The sequence below is a fragment of the Dysidea avara genome, chromosome 10, assembly GCF_963678975.1.
Source record: "Dysidea avara chromosome 10, odDysAvar1.4, whole genome shotgun sequence".
Lineage (NCBI taxonomy): Eukaryota > Metazoa > Porifera > Demospongiae > Dictyoceratida > Dysideidae > Dysidea > Dysidea avara.
Window position 1 is genome coordinate 9,258,562 of NC_089281.1, and position 20,918 is coordinate 9,279,479.

Consider the following 20,918-nt stretch of genomic DNA (forward strand, 5'->3'; position numbering starts at 1 on the left):
GTCGTTAAGGATTGACGCCCATGTATAGGTCAATTCTACCTAGTTCGTTGAAATACGAAGGTTATTGCATCTACCTAGTTCGTTGAAATACGAAGGTTATTGCAGAGGATTAACTATATAGTTGTTCAAATACATGATGGAGATCGACGTGGAAGCAGTTTTCCGTTCAGAGGACCGTTTAGAAGAAGTCTGTAACCAAGTCATAGGTAACGGCACAAGAAATGCCACCTACAGCGAATTCGATTTGATGGTAGGCGATGGAAGTATAGATGAGAGCGAATTTGTTTCTCTTTACCAAATATGTGAGGATTACGAATGTGACTGTTCTAATGGTATTATTCTGCCAGTATGGGGTGGAGAAGAGAGAAACTATTGCTATGATATTCCTGGTGGAGAAGCAGCTGGAAGATCCATCCTATACCTTATCTGCTTGTTTTACTGCTTTCTGGGAGTGTCTATAATAGCAGATCGGTTCATGGCTGCAATTGAGGTCATTACATCACAGAAAAGGGTTGTGACAACTGTAGTAGATGGTGTCGAACAGAAGTTCAAGGTTTTGATTTGGAATGAGACTGTAGCTAATTTAACGTTGATGGCACTCGGTTCATCTGCACCAGAAATCCTACTGTCTATAATTGAGATTGTTGGCAACAATTTCCAAGGTGGCGAGCTTGGACCATCAACCATAGTGGGCTCAGCAGCATTCAACATGTTTGTGATATTTGCTATATGTGTAGTAGTTGTGCCTAGCTCAGAAACACGTAGAATTCGTGAGCTCCCAGTGTTTTTCCTTACAGCAGCCACATCAATTTTTGCCTATGTCTGGCTTTTCATCATTGTCCGGGTAGGGCATTATGTATAGTGTTGGTAAATTGTATGCATTCAGGGGCAGATTTAGGATTTCACAAGAAAGTACTAAAATCAATTCTTGCATTAGTATATCTCTCATAATATATAGTTGTCATATTGTTGTCCTGAAGTTCTATAGTTACCACAGTAAGACATGTAAGAGAAAATTTGTGGAGCTTGATTAGTGTGGAGATGTTATAGCTTTGTTAACCTTTTATATATGCTTTTAAAGTTAACTAGAGGCCATAGTTATTTAGCTACAGATATAGTAGTGTTTCAACCCAAACATCAAGTTTGTAGCTAAAACTGAAATATCAACAAGGCAAAAGTGTATGTCAATAAAGGGCTATGATTTCAACTTTGGATTTTTGACATGCACAATGGTGATATAAAGGAGACCAGAAGAAATGAGCCCATTCACTGGTCTATTTTCCATACAGTTTTAAGTTGAATGTTATAATGGAGTAATTGACTGTTCTATTAGAGAATATCACAGCTTCAGTTTTAAGCCAAGTTATTTTGGCCATCTATCATAAACTAGTCCTCTCTTTCAGTTAATTACACCTGTAGCTAGTGTATAGCGAGTGGAGTGCTTCACCTCTCACCTGCCCCTGAATATTAAAAATATTATTAATATTATTTTTTGTGTTGCGGCTTTCATAAGATACATTGCTAACCACTATCCCATTTTACAGGGAACCTCAAAGGATGAGATTGAAGTTTGGGAAGCCGTTATAACATTTGCATTCTTTCCTGCCTTGATTATACTGGCATTCTTTACTGATCGCAAGTTTTTTATTAGTAAATGGCGAAAATATCATTTTAACCAGCGTCGTGTGGTAGTGGCTGAAAATGTTAAAGAAAGAGAAGGAGTACACTTTACCAGTGGTTTTGAAGAAGGCACAGAGGATAATATTGTCATTAACTATGGAGATGATAATGAAAGACAAGCTATTCTTAGAAAGCTAAAGCGAAAGGGTGATATTTCTATGGCATCTGCAGCTTTGAAATCACATAACGCTACACTAAAGAGAGCTGATAAAAGCACAACCAGAAAACTTGCTGCATATGAGATGGTGGAGAGTATGCCAAAGTCAAGGGCCTTCCATCGTATCAATGCCATCCGAAGGTTAACAGGAAGTCGTGGTGTTCTTCCAGTGAAACCAAAGGTTGATGAAGAGAAGGTATGATAGCTCTAATATAAGATCTATTATCAATGCTTGTTATGTATGCTAATTATACTCCAATGCGTTTTGTTACATTGTTTCTAAAATGATCTGGCAATCTATAATTCAAGTTTACCACTAAAGTGATTGACAATCTGGGTAGGCAAATTTTTTTCACAAATCACTTTACCAGGCCATTTCGTGGTTTGTGAAATTTTCACATGTATTAAATTTCATGGGTAAAAAGATTGTGGATGAGTAGTGTTATCACCTCAACGCTAACACTATGATTGTCAGACTGGACACGATGTGAATGATAATTAGAACCAATCGTTTAAGCAACACATGGTCTCATGATGGATAGTGAGGAAACAAACCATACTTCACACCACAGAGGAATCTTGCTTGTTGGGATCAGAGGTAGAAACTAATCGCAGATACTTAAAAAGAAAACCATCAGTTTCATGTGGATTAATTTTTGTGGATCAGGTTCATACTACAAAAACCACAAAATTTTATACACCACAAGATTTTCTATGCATATGGGTATTTGTTTTCTGTGGTAAGCACCCTTGTACCTTCTAGCAAGCTGCTAATTGTCTGCATGCATGTATGTATGTATGTATGTATGTATGTATGTATGTATGTATGTATGTATGTATGTATGTATGTATGTATGTATGTATGTATGTATGTAATGTGTGCATAAAATTATACTGTGTAATGATTTTTGAACTGCTGTTAGCTAAGCACAACATCAATTGAAGAAGATGAAATTCCACTTAGTGTTGGATTTGTTGACACATCTGTATCAGTAATGGAAAATGCTGGCAGCGTAACATTGAAGGTCAGACGAGATGGGACCACTCTGTGTAAGCTACAGGTACACTATTATACTGAAGATAAAGAAGCTAAGGCTGGAGATGACTACAAACCAGTTGAAGTATGAGTCATCATGATGTGAAATGCACTGAAATAGTTTGATATACTACAGAATGGTGTGTTGCTTTTTGATGCCGGAGAGTCAGAAAAAATGATCTCTATTGAAGTGATTGATGATGATGTTTTTGAGGACACTGAAAGGTTCCTTGTAAAATTACGTGATGTAACAGTTACATCACCAGAGGAAGGGTTGAGTGCACCAACTGCCGTACTGAGACCAGAGTACGATGTTTGCATGGTGACTATATTGGATGATGACCACCATGGACAATTTGTGTTTGAACATGACAAATATGAAGTTCAAGAAACTGAAGGTCAGTGATTTTTCTAGATAGTATCTCATACCTTAAAAATATCTCAATCCTTAGGACATTGTATTGTGACTGTTATACGGGAGATGGGTGCTAGGGGCCATGTATCCATACCCATAGCAACTAAACCAGGCACTGCTAAAGGTGGTGGAGATGATTATGATGACATTGATGAAATTCTTCAGTTTGAGGATGGAGAGAGCAGGTATATATTGTTTACATTCAACATTACAGGAAGTCATAAGTGTTTAATTCAGGTGTATTTTTGTGTATAGCTAGAAGTTTAACATAACTATTTTGGTTATTAACTTTTATATTACTAGTTAACGTAGTTGAACATTTTTGATGCTCTAGTGGCTGTGTTTGGTTGGCAGCGTAGTTTCATTTTGTGGAGATGAGTGTGGTTAGAGTTTCTGCCATTTTGCATTGCTATTCCCACAGGAAGGTCTGTAAATGCAGACTGTCAGTATCTCAATGCTAAATATTGCTGAATGTAGAATATTACCCCATACCCAGTGGTGACTTGGTCCTCCGATAACATTCAGTCTAAGCATACGCCAAAGGAACCACAATATCTGTAATCTGGAACTTTTACTAGACACATTGACTTCTCGCCAGCAAAATGTTTTATTGGAAGTACTACATACAGTTTTATCACTGTTAGTCTCCTTAGGGGACCATGCATGCATCTTTACCAAGTGTGCTATTAGAGTATATTAATTTTAGTGTTAGGAGAATGGTGATGGTTCTATTAGAGTATTTTGTGATCAAATTGTAATGTAATTATAATGACTGCTCTATTAGAGTATTTTGTGTTCAGTTTTGCATTACTATATAGCGTCAAACTGCAAGAAAGTTTGCAAGATCTTGCAAGAGAAACCAGTCATTTCTTGCAGGATTTTACAAGAGTCTTATAAATTCCTGCAAGAATTTCCAAGAATCTTGCAAGAGCTTTATGCTTTCAAGAAAAACCGATCATATTCTTGCAAATCCTGTAGGAATCCTGCAGCACATCCTGCAGGATTGTTTTTGCTGGGTTAGGTTAGGTAATCTTAAAGCCTGCAGCACAAGTTACTGTCACCTTCAGTGCTAGCACTGTAAAGCCGTAATAATAATAAAAACAATGTAATGATAATTTGGCTCCTCAGCAATTTTGTGATCATAATAGATTTAGCTATATACATGTTTCTCATTTCTCTAGTGACAGCATATCATAAACCACAAGCTCTCAGTTTGTTGTTTTTTGCAAGCATGCTTGGTATTCACACATATACCAGCCTTTAAACCCTAATAGAGCAATCATATAGACTGCATAACATCAGTAGCTTATAAATTATGAACCACCAAAGGCTGATAGCATGTACTTCACAATGGCAGCTGGTACCAAGTTTCTGTAAACCATATTCAGCCTACTACATGCCGTAGATTGTAAAAGTTGATAACAGTATATAGCTAGAACAACTTTACTGAATTTTATATTTTACACCCATTTCTATAGTTGGCCTGGGCTGCGTTGGTCTAGATTTCATTTGTACAAGCAAGTTTTGCTAGTAATCAATCTCTCCATGTCATCACTAAAAGGTTGTTATGACCAAGTATGGTGCATAGTTCTGTATTGTGTGATGTAATATACAGCTCTATGGTTGCTAATATAATAATATTATATTGTTATAGAAAAGAAATTAAGATTCACATAATTGATGATGAAGAGTATGAAAGAGATGAGGAATTTTATGTATTGTTGGGAAAACCACAGGAGGGTGATGTGACAATAGGTTCCTCAAATGGTCCTAATCCTACAGCTATTCTTGGTAATTGTTGCAAAACTACAGTGATCATTAAAGAAGACCATGAGTTTAAGAGTGATGTAGGTATGTAAAACATGCAATAGTAAGATACGTATACACTAGCAAGACCGTACTGTACATAATTGACTCATTTACTTGAATAGATGCTGTTATCCAGATGGCTACACTGCGTTTGAAAGTCGGTAGTAGCAGCTGGGCTGACCAGTTCATAGACTGTTTCTATGTCAATGGCAAGCCAGACTGGAGTGAAGCAGAATCACTTGATACTAGGTCTGATCCAACAGTGTTGGACTATGTATTGCATTTTGCAACATTTCCATGGAAGGTAATGACTTCTCTCATACTGTGCATGCAACATCACTTTGCTTTATATGTATGCATACATGTGCATGTACATACATACATACATACATACAAAGTTCTTAACATGTACATCTATACTTCTAATGACGTGCAAGCCTTGATTATTAATGTTTTGTTTATCTGTGGTGTGTGTCGTTCCATTTACACATTCAAAACCATACATATTTCTATTATTATACTGTTGAGGCAACCAAGATGGTAAAAGACATTGAGCTTGAAATTGATAAAGAGATACTGCATGCATCTGTTTTAGACTTAGATATGAATATTCCGACACCATGTAGACCAAGATGCATCGGTACAATACTAGAGTAAAGTACAGACTTACCCGCCTCATATACCAAATTATATGGCTACGCCTCAACCAGCTAAACCAAGTTAACTGTGTTAAGCAATAGTGTCCTATAATTTGTGTCTACATGCCCAGACCACTTGTGGAAGTATTTTTTCCCCACCATCACACAAAAGGGAAAAGCAGTCTGAGCATAAGACTAGATTGGTATTTTATGGGTGTGTTTTTATCTAACAGTTGCTGTTTGCTTTGGTGCCTCCTACCAACATACTGGGTGGATGGGCAACTTTTGTAGTTGCCATTGTGTTCATTGGGATACTGACAGCATTGATTGGTGATCTTGCTAACGCATTTGGATGTTCTGCTGGACTTAATGCTGATGTTACTGCCATAACATTTGTTGCTTTAGGAACTAGTCTTCCAGGTGTGTTGCTTCTGGTGTACTGGTGTATATAACATATCTTTATCTTCTTTTTAGATGCGTTTGCTAGTAAAACAGCTGCTGTACAGGACAAGTATGCTGATGGATCACTGGGGAATGTGACAGGAAGTAATTCCGTTAATGTGTTTCTAGGCCTTGGACTGGCCTGGTTGGTAGCTAGCATCTACCATGCTGCCAAGGGTGACACTTTTGAAGTAGCTGGTGGAGAATCACTGGGTTTTTCTGTTGTGATTTTCTGTGTGTTTGCCGTGCTCTGTATTATCGTTATGATGGTCAGAAGATATATGCCTCAAGTTAAAGGAGAGCTCGGAGGTCCACTGATTTACAAAATCATAACAGCCAGTTTCTTTGTACTTCTATGGGTTGTTTACATCATTTTATCATCCCTAGTTTCCTACGGCCACATTGAGTCATTTTAGTGTGCAACACTGTGTGGATAATGTATAGCTATTTTGGTACATTTCAAATTAGAACATTTGTAGAATATATGGTACTGAGTTATTAAAAGAGATGTGTTTATATTTATTTATATGATAACATGCAAGTGTGTGTGTGTGTTTGTGTGTGCACATGCACGTGTGTACATGCATGGGTGCATGTACATGTGTGAATATAGGTGTGTGCAGGAGAAGGGAGATATATCGATGTTCATATTGTTCACTTGTTTGAGTTTGGTTTATTCAGTTACACAGAATTTTATTTTGAAGAACATTCCAAACATGTTTTTCCCAGCTATTGTGCTTCACAAGAGTTGTGTCCCTTCTGGTACTGGCGCAATGAAAAGATCACATAACATAAAATGATACATTAACATTTTTGCATTCCACTGTGCATCATAAATCTCTGCAAACCATCTTTCACAAGGCTCCACATGTGTTTATATAAACTTCAACTGCTAAACCTTCGGTGCTGGCCACTGTAAGCTGACTAGGGACCCACCGATTATGCTCATAATTTAACCTATTATGCTATGCTGCACTGCTCAAAAATTTACCTATTATGCTTAAATTTAAGCTCAATACTTACCCATTATGCTCAAATTATGCCCAATTATTTATGCCTCAGTTCTCATGCTCTGCTAATAATTTCCAATTTATGGATAAATAATAAGTGGCTGAAGCACAAACTTACTTGTCAAAATGCATATCACAGAAAAGATCGATATACTCTAATAGAACAGTCAGTTATGTGATTGTTCTATTAGAGTTATTGACTGTTCTATTAGAGTATATCGATTATTTTGATAAGCAAGAATTCATACTATTACACAAATATTCTACCTATTATGCTAGCATTATGCTCAATGCTTTCAGACACCTATTATGCTCATAATTATGCCAGCATAATCGGCGGGTCCCTAAAGCTGACCAGACAAATTTCGTTTGGTCAAGTAGAATATGAATATTATAATTGATTGATTATAAGTATATGGACAGGGGCGTATCCAAGGTGGTATCCAGCATAGGCGTAGCAAGATATTTTTAGATTGGGGGGCTCTAGCTATAGTTTTGTGTTGAAAAGCAAAAAAAAAGGTCACACCTGCTAAGAATGGCTGCCCTCCACTTATAAAAATCCTTATTCACAACTTCATAGTTTGCTACACAGCTTCTCTGAATACTGTGACTGCTTTATTAGAGTAACTGGTTGCTCTATTAGAGTATTTCGATCTTTTTGAATTTACAATCGGAAAATCACAAGGGGGGCTATCCAGCCAGGTTTCTACGCCCAGGACTAGTTTTAATAGTCCAAAATGTCAATTGACAGGTCAGGTGTTGCATTGATCCAAATACATAGATATCTAAATTTTTAGTTGCCAGCAATGAAAAACTCAAGATTTAGCTACAAAATTATTTGAGTCATCTTCAGACATTTATTATTCTTCAATGCCCATTTTAAAATTGAATGTTATATTTGACTGCTCTGTTAGAGTATATTTCTGCCTGAGTACTGTAGAAGCAGGAAAACAAATCATGAAGGTGTGTTTTAATATTGCCAACAACTTATTTTCCATAGGTTAATGTGTCACACTGTGAATATGTGATCACTTGTGAAATTTTCGTTGTGCATCAATTAAGTGCGAAAAATCGTAATTACTCCAATAGAACAGTCAGCAATGCATTCAGGTATCCGTAAGGGGAGTACGGTTCCGTAAACTCTTGTGATGGTAGCTAGCAATCGTAAATGTAGTGAGAGATAATTCTCGGAGATATTTATATCAGTGATTATAACAACAATGAGCAGACACAACAACACACCATTTACAATTCTAAAAAGGTCTATCTTTTTACTACTTTATAGTGTTAATTAACTATTGTTCTATATGCAAGGGGGTGACACACAGGCACTTACTGTAGGTAGGTCTGCGACCGCGGTCAAAGTTAAAGGTAAAGGCCACCAAAATCGTGCCAATTTAACGGTCAAGGGTAAAAGCTTCCAACCCACAATCGAAAAGTGCTGAAATATCGTCGCTAAGTCACCGGTCAAAGGTCGAAAAAGGCTCTTAGTCACAGGTCAAAGCAAATTTTCAGCCGGTCAAGACTTTGACCGCGGTCGCAGATCTACTTACAGCGCGTACCTGCGCGACACCCCCTTGTATATGGCTGCCTTTCTTACACTATGATATCTACCTCGATATCTCATGGCATGCATGACTCGCTCATTATAGGTAAAAAGTGTCCGAAGGAGAAAACTATAGGCGACCGCGGGTGTGTGGTGTGGAAGTTGAGTGCGAGAGGTCTCAGGCTCGGTCTCAGGCTCGGTCTCAGGCTCGGTCTCAGGCTCGGTCTCAGGCTCGGTCACAGGTGCTAGGAGAGTCAGTGTTGGTCTCGGGCGGTCTTCTCGAGGTTCTCGGTCGCGAAAAAAAACCACTCACGTATTCAATATGACTTGCTGTTGTCTTTTTTTTTTTTTCCCGGAGTGCCTGCACCCCTTGCCACCACCCCCAGCACCAGATGGTAAAAGTGCTGGACAAAAAGACTGTAAACTCAAAAAAAATCAATGAGAGGGCAAGCAACAGGACCACTTGCTGTTGTCCCATTCTTAACTGAGTTTACGGAACCTACAGAGGATACAGGGCGAGATACTGGGAGTTGTGAAGTGAAAATTCGAGCCAAAAGTGTACCATACTGAGGATGATTTTGTATGTGATCCTAGCATGCCACACTATGGATTTGCCTCATGGGATGATTTCTTCACTCGACAGTTTCGACCTAATGCTCGTCCTGTTGCTTGTCCAGATGATGACAAAGTTGTTGTCAATGCTTGTGAGGCAGCACCATTGAGGGTTGAAAGAAATGTTACAAAACATGGCAAATTCTGGATTAAAGGAGAGCCTTATAATTTAAAATTTGTTAGCCAATGACCCACTTGCAGACAGATTTGTAGGAGGTACTGTGTACTAAGGCTTTCTTAGTGCCTTCTACTATCATCGATGGCATAGCCCAGTGGACGGTAAAATTGTCAAGACATATATCAAAGATGGTACGTACTATTCACTTCCTGTGACATGTGGCCCTGATGATTCTGAATTTTCACAAGGCTACCTTGCAGAAGTAGCAACAAGGGCCATAATTTTCATTGAGGCAGACAATCCTTACATAGGCTTGATGTGCTTCATTGCCATTGGCATGCAAGAAGTATCCTCTTGTGAGATAACTGTCAAAGAAGGACAAAGAGTAAAGAAAGATCAACAGACAGGGACATTTCACTTTTGTGGCTCTTCACATTGTCTCATCTTCCAACCTGGAGTGGAACTTGAATTTGATTTTCATGGTGAAACGCCAAGTGCTAGTGCTTGAAGCGTTTTGATCAATTCCAGACTTGCTACTGTACCAAAATGAATGTCAATGTATATCTAATATATCTCTGTCTGTCAATGTGATTCCTTGGCAGTGATCTTTCTTTGGAACAGACCTGATTGAGGTCTTTACACCCTTTATACTTCAACTTCTGTTTGGTATGCAGTAAGTAAAGCTGCCCAAAACCTTTACAGGTTTAAATGATCATAAATGATTAAATTACCCTCTGACAATCGGCAACTACCGTTCTTGCATTGAGCATTTTGTAGTACAACCTCTTATAGGCCCTCTTCCCTAGCCAGATTTTGACATCTGCTACACATGCCCTCAATTAGAGCTAGTTAATCATTGATGATCTGATGATGACATGTATGGTCTGGCGCCGCCCGCACCTTCGTAAACTTTTTGTTAATGGGCGGGCGGCGTCATACTAATTGGTATTTCTGAACTTCGAAATACACTGCTAAGTTACAAAAGATGATTTGTAAGTATGCTACGTAACTGTTACGTACAAGGGTAGGCATTTTTAAACGCGCTAGATGAGATGTGCCTAAAGTACAACTAATGAACGTTAACGTACCGGTGCCTGTTTCGTTGGTTCAGCAGCAACACCAACAATCTTCCGTGTACAGTTTAGATGTAAGTTTATTTATAATTGCGTAGTCAGATACTTTTCTTTCTTTTGTGTGGGGGCGGGGAAAGAAAAGGGTCTGGCTAGGTTATCTTTTGTGTGGGGGCGGGGAAAGAAAAGGGTCTGGTATGTATGATTGGTATTCACTCCTACCTGACCTAATCCAACAACAATCAATACAAACTTTTAAGCACCAACTGAAACTATTATTACTTTCCCCTACCAATCAGTAATCCCATCATATTGTAAAACATTTTGTATGCATGTTTCATATGTGTGTTAATCCTCAAACTGAGGCTGCACATTTTTGGAAAATAAATAAATAGATTGGTTTACATTTCTCAGTTTTGTGTTGTACATGTGCCCATGCTGCCCTATGTATTGTTGCACTGTATGTATGCACCTAAGGCCACATAAATATTAAGCCCCACTACCCCCCTCCCCGGGCGTACATGGGGGAATAGTAGGGGATTTAATCCAATTTGACCTTAAAAATCGCCCCATTTCACCACTCAAAATTTTTAGCACTTGCTTGACTTTATAAGCTATGCACCTCCTGCAAGAATAACCTACTTTCCCAAAGTACACTACGTGGGGATTTGACTACTCGTAATGTGTGGAATTTGATTTTTGAAAGTCAAATCCCCACCCTTGCCCGGGAGGGGGTGGTGGGGCATAATATTTTTGATAGGTGCATAATTATTAGTTTCTCTTCCTCCTGTACTCAAAATAGCAGTGTGGGAGGACGGATTTTTATTTTATTTTTTACTAACTAGAATAGCTGAATTATATAAGCTAGCTAAAATGACTCAAAATACGATTTTGTTAGGCTACTCTAGCTAGGTACCAACTATAAAAGGTGCTAATTGGCCTCCCTTAGCCACCAGTGGTGCAATAACTCCTTGATGAGGTAAGAAAAACAGCGATGCGGGCAGGGATGAGAAACTAATAATTAAGTTTATGTGGCCTAATGCTTTTATTGTGAGTATGAATTTTGCAGGAACATAATAGACTTAGGGTATCTGCAGCAAACAGTACTTTGGCACAAAGAGAAGTGGCAGAACCAACTAATGAAGAATTCAAGAGTGCGTTTAATATAATGCCTCGTATTCTACAGCTGCTAACAAGTGCCTCTCATGGACAAGGGCATGCACAGAATGTAAGATATAAAAACATGTTGCTAGCATCAAAAAGTTGTGTAGTTTTTAGAACTACGTACAGAATTACAACGTTGCAAGTACCTCTTGGACCTAATTCCTGGATTGGACAGTTCACTCGCCCAGCAAAATGACACCGTAAGAACCACTAAAAACATGATATCAAAGCAGAAGTAAGTGAAATGACAAATAAATCATGTGCATCCAGGTATGTATTTTTTATTTTACCATCTGTAGTAAGTTACTAAGACAATACAAAGAACTTGACGTCTTCAAGGCATCTGATTCAGATACTAGTAGCAAATAATGGTCATGTTATATGTACTTTGAAATACACAACAGTTTCTGGTTACAGCATAAATGGAAGATCATTGTTCCTTTCACCAGTGCCACAGTAAAAGTAACCATATTTTGTTGTGTTGGGTATGTGGTAGCTTACTAGACCGAACCAAATGAGACTTCTCAAAACAACCATTCCACTACCTCTTTCAAATTGAAGACTCCAACAGCCTAAGCAACATCACAGTAGCTTTAAATTATAGTGGCATCAGTTTCACCCTACCTTTTGGTAAGTCGTATTCAATGCTGTCTAGGAAATTTAGAGACTGGTCAATACTGAGAAGAGCGTTTTTGTTATTTTCTAACTGTGGCTCCCTGAAATGAAGAAAGTTGCTGAGGTCTTTGCACTCAGCAATAGACAGCCCTAAGAAACATATACTTCATAGTTACATAACATAACCATTGCAAATGTGTACCTTCAAAAGACCTATTCATCCTAACTCCACCCAGTGGGTTTTTTATATATGCTCCACGAGGGACTACAGAAACCTCCTGATCAATGGATGCAACCACAGCAGCTAACCTGTCCTCTTCCTTCATCTCAATCTACATATGTGTAAACATGAAATATCATCATCATTTCTTGGTTCTTACTGTGACTGATTCTTCTTGCATCGTCTCACCATCTCCAGTTTTGCGAATGTACTTGTACTCATTAATGAAAGAAGGGTCTCCTGTAAACCTACCCATCAACTTTGCAGCGTTTGATATCATTTCATCAGTTGCAAATGGCAACAATACCCATAGAAGGCAGTCCTGGCTATATATTTTTTGAAACTATTACATTTAAAATAGTTTATGAAATACCTATAAACTGCTTTTCTATCCTTTAATTCATCTTCTCCAACTCCGTGTGCGATGAAGTAGTCCGCCTTAATTCCTTGTACTTTGCCCCACAATTTCACTCTTTTCAGCTTGTGATCGCTACGAAGGATAGGAAGTGAAATCTGCAGTGCCGCTTTCTGTTCTGGGCTAAGAATTACACCACTGTTGCTCAAATACTCCACGGTAACATGCAGTCCTTCGGCATCCATGATTGATTTATAGCGTTACCGTGGTAATATAAACTCACTAGTTAGCACGTGACGTGACGAAACCATGATTTAATGGCATCTTGAAATATCTGGCGCCGTGCGAAGAAGAAGACTAGATCAAATTTATGTTGTGGCTGAACCATGATGGCCACGGATATTCAATGCGACTCGAAACTACTTGAAGACTTCCCTGTTTTCGACACTTCTTTAGATGACGATCCAAATTTCAGGCGACAGTTGAACAAGTGGTCTCTCAAGACAGAGAAAGTAAAGAGAAATACGTTTAAAATTGTGTCACAAGGTTTAGGTTGATATTGTACTGTAGTTGGCATCTAGCCTTCAGGGAATTGTTAACCATCTCCAAGATTTTACTAAGCATGGGGTAGCCCACTACAATTCTGCGTCTCTATTAGTTACCAACTTAATGGAACTGGCTGAAGTACATGAGGACTCAGAAATTGGAAAGAAAACTCTATCAGAACCAGTACAAAAGGTGCAGTATTGGTATGCATCATGTTAGTATTGATTCTGCCACTTATTTACCTGCAGTTTGCTGGAATTCTTGAAAAGATTGAAGTTTATCGTGAAATGTTCATGAATCAAGTATCAGAGTTAACTGCTGCTCCACTGGGTGACTTAGCCAAGAAGCTGAATTATATAATGGTTCGAAAAAAATGTGGAAATATTTCATTGTTTACTTCTGTTTGTGCTCTGCTGTTGAAGGATGTAATTATGACTTCTTTTTCATGTAGGATATGTACAAAAATGTGCTCCAGTGTAGAGAAGAATACAACAAAGCCTTGGGAAGATTCAGTGCCTGTAGACACTTATCTAAAATGAGTGAGGTATATAATATACATGTGTATGATTATTGTGCTCAATGGATTGACATATTGTTTTATCCATTTATAGCACTTTCTTAACTGTACACTTTATAGATTCAGAATATTGCCATTCTTTGCTTGAGCTAGATACTTAGTTGCTGTATTGTTGTGTAATCCGACTTAATTTTAAGAGAGGGGGATATCAGGATCTAGTTTCATTGAAACCTTTATATATAAAATGCTATGCATTGAGATTGCAAGCCTAGTATGTGTGACTATAAAATGAAGGTTGACTTGTTAGGCTTGCTAATGTCTTTTTTCTTGTAGCAACAATACTCTGCTTGGAGACTTTTGGCAGAGACGGTATTTGATGAAAAGAGGAAATATCAGATGGCATTATCAAAATATCTTATGGAACTCCGAGAAGTCCATTCGTGTGATATGGTATGGTTGTGCTACATGTTATGAAAAACTGTTGACTTCATTTTCTGTAATGTTGGTTTGTACTTGTTCAAACTTGTGTATGTATTTCACAATGTTGAGATTTTCATAACAACCTTTTCAGATGTCAATGCTACGTCGTATTCTCGAGCACATGTTGACTTCTTTTTCATTCCACAACTATGCAGCACAAGTAAGTGAGCTTGATGATAATATGTACTAATAATCTATGCATGCATTTTTGTATATAGCTACTCAAGGAAATTGAGTTATACATTGACCAAAAATTTGCCGAAGCTAAGCTATTGCGTGACAATTTTGAAGTATGTAGAGTACACACAGAGGTGTATATGCATGCCGATATATTGCACACAGAATGAACTGAAAGTATATCACCAGCTACGGAATTATGTTAACTTGAAGATACAAGCTGACTATCAAGATAACATGGCTAACTTTTCAGACATGGCATCAAAGTACGAATACACCGAGTAATGAATATTACAGCCGATGTTGTGTTCTAATGAATTTTTGTATACCATTTTGTTCTTGTAATTTACAGGGCAGCATATATAGGTACTCCTGGAAATAGAGCTGCTAGACATTTCTGGCGTGTGTTGCCTGGGGCTGGCTCTGCCAGCAAAGCTAGTGGAGACTTAAAAAGGGCTGCATCTACGGTGAGTTTTTATATAGAACATGTTAATTTGATCATAAGCCTGGTCTGTACGTACATGGTAGATGTGGAGGGTTGTACTTTTGGCTTTATCATTTATAGCATTACTGATACATACCATGTATCAGGTATATTGATACAACCCATTGTAGAGCTACAAAGTTTTGGTGTAAATTCTCACATGGTGTACAATTCCACATAGTGTGTTTTTTATATTTTCTATATTTCTTTGCTTGTATTCGTGTAAATGTGTATGTCCATGAGCTATGTGCATGCATAGATCATATACATCCCTATGGATGTAAAACTAATAAGCGTCACCTGTCCTAGGCTAGTCTCATGCCCCCAGTGAATGGCTATCAAGTTTGTCTACACATTCTCTCAATGATAAAAGCTTGTAATAGCATTTAAATCTTTGCGAGGCATTCGTTATTCATTGTAAAGTGTACCGATCTATTATTATTGTAACAACTAGTATCACATGGCACAGACCGTATATTTTTAGGCACAAGACCTTATCGTTTTCAGTATAAGCACCCATGCCTAAAGAATTCGATCTGGCACATTTTCGGCAGTAAAGTTGTTCTAAGAAGCTGTACCAGTACAGGTGCAACTCATGGCGTCTCTCAGCAATGCTTCACTGTACAGTCGATTGCAGAATTATTGAAAATTTTCTTCCTGTGCCGTAAACATTCCCTGGGCTGGAAAACTATTTGTAATGACACCGGATCAGCCAGACTGAGGAAAAAAAATTAGTTTGGTTCAATTGCTGTTGAATCTGTGACAAAGGACAACAAAATTTACTCACAAGGAGCCTTACAGAAACACTCATGGTATGACATATTTTTTCAAGAATTCTGCAATCGACTGTACAAGTAAGACTAGTAGGAATGCGTAGTAGAAGCCAATGTTTACCCTCTTATTCCGTAAGCGTTGTATGCCTTCGTTGACAACATTAACAGCCTTCGTTGCCATCTCTACTTACCCAAATGTGTGCATGTGAATCCATTATACCTGAGTCGTTATCCTAACTTTTCTGGGATCTTTAAGAGCAACTTTGGTGCCAGAAATATGCCAGACCGATTTTTTTAGGTGTGGACGCTTATACTGAAAGCAATAAGCCCAAAAAATATGGTCTGTGCCACACTAGACTATGTATCAACATGTTTGGTTGGGTTATTCTGGTGATGGAAATTGCAACATCACGAAACGATTATAATAAGTTTAGTACACACCTTACAACAAAAGAACATAGTTAGTGAACAGAGAGTATTTGTTTGAAAATGGTTAGACAAAATTGGCTCACCAGGAATCAAACACAAAAACCATCCTGTGTTTTCCAGTGGAAATGTTTATGAAATCACCTTTACAAGCGATGTATCAGACTACTAAAGGGTTTCTCTCTTGTACAACAATAAACAAAAAGACAGCGACATGAAACTAGGATAGGACCATTGCCTTTCTGTAGAAACAGATGCACTCACCTGATTAGTTTCACGTCCATAGGGGTGTATTATCTATGGTGCATGCTTGTGGCATGTACACACAGGCACATGCATATAAAAACCATATGTTGACCACGATATAGGAATATGAGCATTTGATCCCTGTAGTCCAGGTATGATCATTACATACCAGGTATTTAAGAGATATGGAAATATTGTCTGCTGAAACAAAAAGTTTTTTTTTTTCATAGCTCTTGTCTCCATGCCATATTGCAGGCAGCCACTTCACAAGTCACCTTAGACTACTCAACTGTCAATTTGACAACAGAAAATCAGTAATGCATGAATTCCTCCAGTGGTTTCTTATGTGAAGGCATTTGAATGCTATGAGATAATCTAGACAGTTGTAAATTAAGTAATGCTCTAGTGATCGGTTTGTGGATTGTACTTATTGTAGCAGATACACATAGGTTTCAAGAAGAATAGGTTTAAATTAAACTTTATCCAAATAAATAGTGCATCACTGGGACTTCTGTGATGATGTTGCTCACAGTAGGTAATTAATAGGAATCAATAAGCATGACCTTAATATCAAGGTGCATGGCCTAATGAAGTAGCTACTGACTACTTGACATGATCATAATGAAGTGATCAAGATTTATTGTACTCTACCTTGAGAATGTGTTGACAGCCCTGTGAAGTTTTTCCACATTTTTTGTGTTGAATATGTCTTTCAGGATATGGTTAATGAGCAAGAATTGTTGACAATGTGTAGTATTTATCAATGATATGTATAATTCCCAGTGGTTGTATGGATTTTTAGTCTTCATTGAAGCTGTTTAAATTTACAATAACTCACAAACCAATATCACCTTTTATATGGCTTGGCTGGTTTGGCAAAAAATGTATTTTCAGAGTGACTCTAAATGCTTTTGACAAGTATGTAGCTAACTTTATTAGTAGGCATGTCTCAGGCCTAATTGACATCAAACAGCAGAAACTCAAGATCGTAGCATTCACCATAGTTGAGTTATGATTGGCTATAGGCATCAGTTAGCCTTTTTGCTACTTATGCAGCTAGTTTCCAGGTATGTTACAGCATTACAGACAAAGAACAGTAGGAGAGGTGCCTCCACAAACAATCCACTCACTAGGAAAATCACAAATGATAGCCAACAAAGGAAGCCAGTGGTAGAACAAAGGTAAATCCATGACCACGTTGTTTTTTTAGTAGTTTACTTTTTGGTATTTGATTGCCGGGCCACGCGTTCAGTTCATTTTTAAAAGTTTGACATTGAAAAAATAAGTATAAATTTTGCAGGATCATGGAAATTAAAGCCATGAAACAAGGGAGGTCACCTATAGCTATACTACAGCTCCCAAACTTCAGCCATGGATTAGGCTGAAGTGGGAATTGAACCTCAGTGTAACTATAGGCAACCTCCTTTTGTTTTGTGGCTTTTTTAATTCTATGATTCCTACTTAATTGTTCAGTTTTCCTTATACTTGTAGACTAACAGATTATTGACTGCCTACTTTTAACAGTGATTCTGAGAATATAGTTACATAGTCACAATTCTGTAACTCATAGAGATTGTTTCATTCTGTAGGATTGGCTAGTTATTGAAGAGGAAGGAGAAAATAATGAAAATGCATCAGATAGTGAGGTACCAATCCGAAAACGGAGCACCACTTATAGTCCACTGAGTCCAGATTCTACTGGTGGTGATAGAATGGTACGTCGTCGAATTGGTACCATACGTCGATCCAGCTCTAATCCCAACTTGCTTTCGTCTGCTATGGATCTTGATTCAGATAGCACTGCAGAGAATTTTCCTCGTGTAATGTCACCAGATGACGTGACACGTCAGAGATGTAGTCGACCTCGTTCTCAGTCTCTTGTTGCATACAATTTAGCGAACAACTCAACACAGGTATCAAATGGACATAGTACATCACCTGAATCTGATGAGAATTCAAACTTGAAATCTGGCTCATTTATGAATGTCTTTTCTAAGAAGAAAGGCAAGGAAAAGAAATTGTCTAGTGCTGCAAAGAAAAATTTAGCAAGAAGTAATTCCGATGTTGGCAGTCCTAATGGGAATGGCAGTAGTAGCAAAATAAAGGCATCAGTGTCACCGATTCCAGAGAAAACTGCTTCAAAGGGAATTTGGAAAAAAGCTAAAAATTATATAGGTGGTTTAAAGGACATTTCTTCTAAAACTGATGTTCACAGGAACTCTTTGGAAAGTCAGCAAGAAAGTAAACGTACTTCTGACTTGGAAATTCCTGGGACACCAATAGCCAAACAGCAATTGGAAAATTCTCTTACAGCTGAGGATTTAGAGTGGAAGTCGGTGGAAAAGCAGGCCCCAGTTGGATGGCATCGAAGGGGTTATTTATCAATGGCAGAAAAGCCTGCTGGTAGTTCTTCCAAATTACAATGGAACAATGTGGTAAGATAGTAGTAGCAGTGAAGTTTTTAAAGGAATGTAATCACAGTATAGGATTTGAGAAACACAAGAACAGCAAAAAGGGCTGTTTTTTTTTGTTTTTTTTTAAAAAATTTTAATATCAAACTTTTATCATACATATTTGATGGCCAGTTATATTGTTCTGTCATGCTCTCAGGAAAACAGTAAATTCAAGTTTAAGATTAGGTTTCATTGACAGTGTATACATAAACCATGAGCTACATACACGTTACGTATGTACATAGCTCTTAGAAACTCAATACCTGGTATAAGATGTACATCAGTAATATTGACTGGGGTGTAATGTTTGCTTTACCATATGTATGCACCTAATCCACCTACATATCTAGTTGGACTTTCAACCATGTGGACTTGCAGTTGTTTTCCTGAAATTGTGTGTTGGGTATTTTGTGAATATGTCTGCGTGTATGCTACTTGAGCTTATAGATTAAGAGAAAGTATTTCTTATCATGTTCTGTCCTTAATTGTTTGAAATGTATTCATTATTACTATAGTAATAATGAATACATTAACCGAATTCCTGCACAATGCACAATTCCTTGCACAATTAACCGAATTCCTTATATGGTGAGACGTTCAATGTTTCACCATAATTATACTGATGATCTTTTATAGCCTGTAATGTGTGTATAAGTAGTTGATCATTTATTTTTACTGGGTGTATCTTTCTTACAGTATTGTGTAGTGGACAGTACCAATGGTTATATGTTAGCTCAAAGTGAACAAGACGATCAGCTAGTGGAGTTGGCCAATCTTCAGATTTGTACTGCCAAAGTTAGTACACCAGATTTACAAGATCGAAACTGCTGCTTTCGAGTATGTTACACATATGTAGGAAGGAGTGTATAATCAATTGTTTCTCTTCTTGATAGCTCATCACTCCTACAATGGAGTACATATTCCAGGCATTAACTAACTATGAGTCATTAGCTTGGATTGATTCGTTGAATGTAAGTGCATAAAACCTGTACATTTGTTGTATACGCCATGTTATGTTGTTGTAGTCTGCGACTGCAAGAGCTCTTAAGAAAAGTGACCACGTAAGCTAATGCAGTTGGCTAGTAGTTCAGATTTGTAGCATATCCTACTTTCTTTAGGATACAAACACATTGTCAAGCACGGAAGGGAGCACAAGTTGTTCAATGGAAAATATAGCTACTGATGCGAGAGAAAGGATACTGGCTGTACCAGGAAACCAGCACTGTGCCGATTGCACCAGCACAAGTTTGTCACTACTATTAATTATTGTAACACATGTTGCTATTAACCAATTGCAGATACAACAGACCTAGACTGGGCCAGCATAAACTTGGGCATAGTTATATGCATAAAATGTTCTGGGGTGCATCGTAGTCTTGGTGTTCATGTCAGCAAGGTGAGGTCATTAACATTAGATCGGTGGGATGAAGACACTATCAAGGTAATTACCCAGTATAATAAAAATCATTACTTTTGTTTGGTTTGGTGTTCAGTTTATGGAGTCAATTGGGAACAGCATGTCTAATTCAAAATATGAAGGCTCTTTGGGAGATGTTAAAAGGCCAAGTGCTGATGCTTCTAAGTAAGTTCAACATTATCCTTTAAACTATTTTAAAAGTCTGTTTTTTTTTTTAACAGGGAAGAAAGGAAGTGCTATATTAGACAAAAATATGTAGATTGCAAGTTCGTCCCTCCTCATTATGTATAGAACAGGTGTTGAAATGTTGCAAGAGTTTTTTTTAATTGAATTACCCATGATATTTTATGTATATTTTGCAATATGAATTTTTTGTACTTGTATTATGCCATCATTGCACGTGTCTGTTCTATTAAACACATTGGGATTTGAAATCAACAAAATAATGACGATTTGTGCAGTCAGGCCTGCAGGAATAATGTGGTACAAGTTATAATTAGTATACATGTTGCA

General features: G+C 37.8%; 5 protein-coding genes across 5 annotated transcripts; 4 read left to right on the forward strand and 1 right to left on the reverse strand.

Moving 5' to 3' along the window:
• Positions 1-6,698, forward strand: LOC136268919 (sodium/calcium exchanger 3-like). Its single transcript, XM_066064394.1, has 9 exons — positions 1-844; positions 1,545-2,033; positions 2,761-2,958; positions 3,010-3,271; positions 3,326-3,473; positions 4,943-5,139; positions 5,220-5,401; positions 5,969-6,155; positions 6,210-6,698. The coding sequence occupies exons 1-9, from the start codon at positions 134-136 to the stop codon at positions 6,590-6,592; spliced, it is 2,757 nt and encodes a 918-aa protein (XP_065920466.1). The 5' UTR covers positions 1-133; the 3' UTR covers positions 6,593-6,698.
• A 2,348-nt stretch (positions 6,699-9,046) lies between these two features.
• On the forward strand, positions 9,047-10,012 carry LOC136268897 (uncharacterized). The gene is given in 2 exon segments (XM_066064363.1): positions 9,047-9,521; positions 9,523-10,012. Coding segments are annotated over 2 exon segments (684 nt in total). The 5' UTR covers positions 9,047-9,327.
• A 407-nt stretch (positions 10,013-10,419) lies between these two features.
• LOC136236342 (uncharacterized) lies at positions 10,420-12,146 on the forward strand. Its single transcript, XM_066026486.1, has 4 exons — positions 10,420-10,609; positions 11,602-11,760; positions 11,804-11,931; positions 11,996-12,146. Exons 1-4 carry the CDS (start codon positions 10,535-10,537, stop codon positions 12,063-12,065), a joined length of 432 nt encoding a protein of 143 aa, XP_065882558.1. The 5' UTR covers positions 10,420-10,534; the 3' UTR covers positions 12,066-12,146.
• Positions 12,039-13,180, reverse strand: LOC136236340 (radial spoke head protein 9 homolog). Its single transcript, XM_066026483.1, has 5 exons — positions 12,905-13,180; positions 12,692-12,857; positions 12,514-12,643; positions 12,321-12,461; positions 12,039-12,268 (listed from the first exon to the last, which is right to left on the reverse strand). Exons 1-5 carry the CDS (start codon positions 13,129-13,131, stop codon positions 12,108-12,110), a joined length of 825 nt encoding a protein of 274 aa, XP_065882555.1. The 5' UTR covers positions 13,132-13,180; the 3' UTR covers positions 12,039-12,107.
• Positions 13,168-20,851, forward strand: LOC136236335 (uncharacterized). Its single transcript, XM_066026479.1, has 17 exons — positions 13,168-13,398; positions 13,457-13,624; positions 13,681-13,794; positions 13,884-13,976; positions 14,283-14,399; positions 14,521-14,589; positions 14,648-14,719; positions 14,772-14,872; positions 14,959-15,073; positions 18,125-18,970; positions 19,685-19,825; positions 19,882-19,959; positions 20,014-20,049; positions 20,107-20,233; positions 20,287-20,429; positions 20,482-20,570; positions 20,627-20,851. The coding sequence occupies exons 1-17, from the start codon at positions 13,273-13,275 to the stop codon at positions 20,694-20,696; spliced, it is 2,505 nt and encodes an 834-aa protein (XP_065882551.1). The 5' UTR covers positions 13,168-13,272; the 3' UTR covers positions 20,697-20,851.
• The last annotated feature ends 67 nt before the right edge of the window (positions 20,852-20,918 follow it).